Source organism: Pygoscelis adeliae, unplaced genomic scaffold (assembly GCF_000699105.1).
Source record: "Pygoscelis adeliae isolate BGI_AS28 unplaced genomic scaffold, ASM69910v1 Scaffold61, whole genome shotgun sequence".
In the NCBI taxonomy this organism is placed as follows: Eukaryota; Metazoa; Chordata; class Aves; order Sphenisciformes; family Spheniscidae; genus Pygoscelis; species Pygoscelis adeliae.
The window spans coordinates 2,135,985-2,142,047 of record NW_008824010.1 but is presented as its reverse complement, the minus strand read 5'-3'; the positions used below and the strand labels follow the sequence as shown (position 1 = coordinate 2,142,047).

Below are 6,063 nucleotides of genomic sequence, written 5' to 3'. Positions count from 1 at the left end.
CCTTGAAATGCCTTTATACGAATCAAAATTCACGGCGAGCTGCAAAGTTATTTCCTTTTGGTTGTGCCCCAGATCAAACTAGCAGCAAGAATTTGAGCCGTGCATTAAGCAAACACCAGCGAGCACCCAGCAGCCGCCCAGCCCCTTCACCAGGACCCGCCAGCCTGCTTAAGGGACCCGGCGGGCACCTGAGAAGTGCAACTAGCGGGTAAAGCAGCAGTGGGTGTCAGCCCGTCAGCCAACAGCTCTGGTACACACATAAAAGGGGCTGCCGAGGCCGGGGCGGTGTTTCAGTGTCCCTTTTCAGAGCCGAGCGGTGCTTCACAGGGGTCAGAGCCGAGATATTTATTGGGTGGCAAAGAGCTGGCCTTGCGCAGCTGCAGCCAAAAGCCCCTGCCAGCACGCTACTTAGCCTTCGCAAACATGGTTTTACAGGAGTGTTACAAGAAGGACAGGGGGTGTGCGAACTAGATGGGTTGCGAAGCCTGCTCCGAGCTCCCTGCAAAGGGAGGCAGCAGCAGAAACTTCTCCGCTGATTAACCCTTGAGCTGCCCAGATGGGAGGGCCAGACTGAAACAGAGCTGAGAAACCCTCCACTCCAGCTTCTGAATCTGTGCGCTTGGCTAACTTTGCTTTTTTCCCCCCTCTCCTTCCCTTTTTATTTAAGAAAAAAAGCAAGCTCTCACCCAATAACCTGGCAGGCTTTGCCCTGGCTGCCCGCAGCGGCCACGTGCCAGGACAGGGATGCCGAGTCCTGTGCTGTGCCTGACCATGCGAGCGGGGAGGGACAGACAGACACGAGTCGCTGCCGCTTTGGTTGCGTCACATGGTGAGGGCAGCAATTCCCCGAAGGCAACGCAAACAAGCCCCGTGCAATCAGTATCCCGGGACTGATGGCACCAAGCATCCCGGGACGGCAAGCGGCACGGGAAGCACATGGATGGTGCCATGCGGTAACAGTGGGGTCCTCCACAGCTGGCTGTGGTTGTCCCTAGGGCAGGTCCCTGCAGCACTATGAGCCACTGCCCTTCCCAGCCGTGCTCCCCATTGCCTCCCAGTGAAGCCAGAAGCACCAAAGCAAGGACCTGGATTCCCTTCCCATACCCTTCCACGTGGGACCACGGACCACCTGCCTCAGCAGAGGCACAAACCTGCACTCAACCTTGCGCAACAACCCCATGACATTGCCTCCCAAACCCTTGTCCTTCAAAACGAGTGTGACCCTCTGCTACCAGCACTGCCGCAGCAGCTCCACCCCGCAGGAGAGGTGGCCATGCCATCCATTCGTGTCCATGGACCACGGGAAGCACTGGGGGAAGCCTGTCCGTGATGATGAGAAATGTAATTTGGGCTTCACAAGGGAGCAGAAAGGAAACCCAACGCCTGCTCAAGCTCTCGGAGAAGCAAAATTTCCCACTGACTTCTCCCTCCCGGTGGGGTTTGTCCCCTTTCATTCATTCCTCGGCTTATCTCTGTCCTGTGGCAGGAGGGGACGTGTGAGCCGGAGGCCGGCTCCGACACCGGGGCAGGAAAGCGCAGCCCCCTGAGCCGCAGCCAGGGAGTGAGCGCCGGCCCCAGCCGGGCTATCAGGCTACCGGGAAGGAGGATCAGCACAGGGCTCAGCAACAACGGCCTCCAACCGCTGGGCTCGCTCGGATATTGGAAACACATGTTCGTTGGAGAGAAAGAAAAAAAGCAGCTGAAGTTCCACGCAATTGCTGTTAGCCGGCGGGTGAGAGAAACCAGAGCGCACGGATGGAGAGGCTCCGGTGGGGGACACGGGGACGGGGCTCCATGCCACCGCCTGCGCGGCCCAGGGAGGGCAGCCACCACCACCCAAAATCTGCAACCTCCGTGCGGGCGTGGTATCCACAGGATCCAAGCATCGGATGTGCTTTTAAGGGTTAAACACCCAAAGCAATGAGAAAAAGCTCAAGCATAGCTAATGCTGCAACAGCCTGATCTGCCAAGGCAGGGTCTGCAGATCGGAGCTGAGATAAGCAGGACCAACATGCTAGACTGTCCTAAAAATGTCATCTCCCTTCGAAACGTTTTCTGCTTTATCGTATTAAACCATAAACGTTTCGTCGGCCCCTCAGCTCCCAATCGACAGCCAGTTACACAAGAAGAGCATAACTGGCCCATGCAGTCATTTTATTCCAGTGAAGGATGCATTTTTGGTCTACCCACTGACAGAAGCAAAACAAAGTCTTTTCTATTGGAATAAATCTCTACAAGGGGAAGAGGAAAAGGCTGACATTAATACAGTGCTGGCGGCTTAAGTTTACTTTTGAAAACAAACCCAAAAAAATCCCCACGCAGACAGAGCCAGAAGTAGAAGGAATTGACACAAATCAAAAGGAAACTTAGGTCTCGTTTTATGTTGTGATACTTTAAGTCACATTTTTCAAGACACTTTAAGCGCCCCAGATTTTCACTGTGGGCTATGTGCCTAGGGGAAAAAAAAAAAAAAAAAGAAAAAAAATAGAGCGAGATCTGGGCCTTTGATGCTGTCACTTGAGAAGTGCCAGAGCCAGGAGAGCTCTGCGCTGAATAAACTGCATCCCACTTGCAGACTAGTCAAACAACCTACAAAATACCCTTAAAGGGTGAGGGTGTTCGCTCCCTCGGTAGCACGAGGAAAACCGGCTTCTCCCCTTACAAAGGCACAGCAAAAAAAAGTAATGTTCTGTTTGCAAAGGCAGCCAATTTGAGAGCTCAGTGATTGGTGTCCATGCTTGGTCGAGCAAGGAAGGTGACCAAAGCAAAGCAAGCAGCTAACCAGTGCTCAGGGAGGCTTTGATGGCCCCTCAGAAGAGGAAACGCCATGTTTCTCTGGGGTACAGCAGCTCTGCTGTGTTATTGCGAGAGCTCCAGATGCTACAAGCCCTAGGAAGGACAGCTTCACGCTGTCCTCAAGCTCCTCAAGTCCCCAGGAAACACGGGGGGATCGCAAGGACGACCCTGACGGCTGAGCTGCCTGAGACCAAACGCAGGAGAGGGAAGCCCCGAGGGTCTGAGCGAGGACGGCAGGGTACGTACGAGTGGCCAGTGGCTGGGATGAAGTATATACAGCAGTGCACCCGCGTGTCGGGGATCCGCTTCTTCCGGTTAATGTTGATTTCCTCCTGCAGGTACTTCTCGTACTGGTCGTTGATGAACTTCATGATGGGCTGCCAGCTGCAGAGAGAGAGGAACATGGGGCAATGGGCTTGTGTGAGGGATCTGGACCACCCTGAACCTCCCACCTGGCCTGACTGTGTGAAGAAGAGCCCACCGAGCCGGGGACGCTCAGCATCTTACAGAATCCCATAAAACAAACCAACCAACCCAAAACACACTCAAACACCAAGCTGCTGAGCAGGACAGTCCCTCAGCTCTTCGCACTCCGTTGTGGCACAGGAGCAAGAGCAGCATCAAACCCCACAAAGCCCAGCCCAGGTCACGGTGAGGAGAAGGCACCTCCCACCGGCCGGCCAGCCCAGCCCTGCCCCGGCCTGGGGTGCCCATCCCACACAGCCAGCCACTGTCCCAGGGACTCCTGGCAGAGTTCAGCCTTCAGAGCCACATGAGCGAGGGCCGGGGACCAGCCATGCTGGCACACAGCTGCTCCCGGACGCGAACAAAGGTTGCCTCATGCCCGGAACAGCAGGATGTTTGTGAGCTCTCGCAGGGTCCAGGGTCAGCCCCGGGGAGCATGGCACTGCGCTGCCACCCACAACAACCCTCTCCTCTGCTCCCCACGGAGCGTGGGTGGCACAGGACCAGGCTACGGCCGTCGGCACCAGCTCCGGGTCAGGATGCCCCGGGGCTCGGCTGCCTTCCCTCTGCACCGGTCCCCACGTCAGCGCAGTCAACTCACCAATTCTCGTTGTTGATGTGGTCTCCAAAGCCTGGGGTGTCGATGACCGTCAGCTTCATGCGAACCCCCTTCTCTTCAATCTCTGAAACGGAAAGGAAAGCTGGTGCGTGAGGCAAGCGTTGAAGGGCGCTCTGGCCAAGCCCACCCTCCCAAAATCAGCTGGAGGGCTGGAGCTTGCTCCCAGGGAAGAAACACACCTTCACAGCTTCTAACAAGCACAAATCAGCCCTCCAAAGGGATGCAGCAGCACCACATCTGCCCTGAAATGCCACCCCCCCATGGCCACCTCACTTGTTCCCTTCCGTCACAATTAAGTCAATGCTGGTGGATAAAGAAAAAATAGATGTTTTCTCAGCCCTGCAAGCATCTCTGGATGGTAAAAGCCCCTTCAGAGAGACGAGAGTGGAAGTTTATTGGAGGTCCACAACTCCCGTGAGCCCCCAGAGACACAAGGCAGAGCAGGACCAAAAGCCAAAGCACCAGGTGGGATCTGCAGAGCCTCACCGTGAGTGATGGATTTGATTTCAATGGTCTTGGGGATCCGCTCTTCAGAAGTCGGCTGCACAGATTTCCGGCTGATTTTGGATTTGAAGAGGGTGTTGATTAACGTGGATTTCCCCAAGCCGCTCTGACCTGGAAAAGAGCAGGATAAACCACAGTCAGCACTCACTCGTTTCCGGGCTATTTTTTCAGGGGCCAGAGAATGGGGATGCTGATGGACTCAGCCTGCACTGGATCTGCAGGAGGGAGGTAAGAGGTGCAGCGGCTCCCCTGCAGCCTCCCCAGCTCAAGAAGCTCGAGTCCACCCTGGGCAGGAGGATGCTGCGGGCAGCAAGCACCTTCCCTAGCTCCAAAGCAGTCGGCTTGGTGGGAGAGAGCAGGGCAAGAGCCAGTTCCTTGCATCCAGCCAAAATCATAGCAACCCTGAGGACAGGCAGACACCGTCGGGGATGTTTTAAGGGCTGCGGTGACACTCAGCAGCACGGGGACCAGGGGACCCCAGGAAGGAGCACCCCAACACATCTGTGCCTTTACCCTCCTGCAGCCTCCCCTGTCCAGCTCCACAGGGAAGACTTAGGAGCAACTTGGCAAGCCCTTAGCTGGACAGGATTAACAGCAGCAACAGCCTTCCAAACCCCAGCCCTGCAGCATCCACTGCTGCTTCCCGGCCGGACTTGCTTTTGCAGTCGGACCAGCTGCAAGGACCCTTTCAGGCAGGTCTAGGCCAGGAGCTCATCTGAGTCCCACGAACAACGTCCCAGGAAGCACATCAGATTCCACAACTTCAGAAAAAACAGCTTTTACAGAGAAGCGTTTTTATGCTTTATATCCCAGAGCTGAGGTCAATCCATGCAGAAAAGATACCAGCAGCTCTCGACTCTCCAGAGCAGTTGTCCCACGAGCTCGGAGAATTTTTCCAGAGCAAAGAAAACAGAGAAACTCCTCAAAACGCAGGGAGCAGTCACTTGGCTTCAGAGCAGATGTCCCATGCCCCCTGCAATCACTGCAGAGCTCCTACACACACTGCGGGGGCCCCTTTGGTCCCGTTCTGCCAAGCCACGTTGCAGCCAGCTATCACGGCACCGCCGCCGGCATGTCCCTGGCACCACGGAGTATCTCTAAGCATGAAGCCAACACGGATTTCACCTACGTCCTCCAGGGCCCTGAAACATCCAGGCTGCCAAAGGCACCCAATGCTAAGCCAACGGTAGGGTCAACCGGCGCATTGGCACTGGGCATCACCTCCTGGCCAGCCCGCTCCCTGCTCCCTGCTCAAACAGCAAGTTAGAGCTGAGTTTGCAATGCTACCGATGGCACGCTGCAATCCAGTACAGCAAAACCCCGTTCACCAGCCACTATCACAGCTGGGTTGCAAAAGAAACACATGGACCAGGCTGGGGTCTGGTGCTCCCGATCCTCTGCTGCCTGAAAATGCACAGGGCCAAGTGCAAACAGGTCTGGAGCTGCGAATGCAGAGAGCCAAAGTGAAGCTCATCATTAAATGGAGCGTGTGGGGAGAGGGAGAACGCGGGGCGACACACTGCTAGCGCTCCTGGGAGTCGGTCTCTGCATTCGTGCCTGTGCAAGCCGCCGGAGCCGGACTGCCTGGAAAAGGACCAGAGGTGAGAGACGCCGGCAGCCACGGATGCGATGCGCCTCCCTGAACCGCGGCTGCAGGCTGCCCCCGCCGAGCGGTGGCA

At 56.2% G+C, this 6,063-nt stretch overlaps 1 protein-coding gene across 1 annotated transcript in view; it reads right to left on the bottom strand.

Annotated features, from left to right (window-relative positions):
- Nucleotides 1-6,063, bottom strand: part of SEPT9 (septin 9) — a gene marked incomplete at its 5' end in the record, with an annotated part of 63,927 nt that overhangs the window by 13,603 nt on the left and 44,261 nt on the right. The window contains 3 exons of the mRNA XM_009326521.1: nt 3,043-3,180; nt 3,863-3,944; nt 4,367-4,495. Of these exons, the coding sequence (XP_009324796.1) occupies nt 3,043-3,180; nt 3,863-3,944; nt 4,367-4,495 (349 nt within the window). The remainder of the gene's footprint in view (nt 1-3,042; nt 3,181-3,862; nt 3,945-4,366; nt 4,496-6,063) is intronic.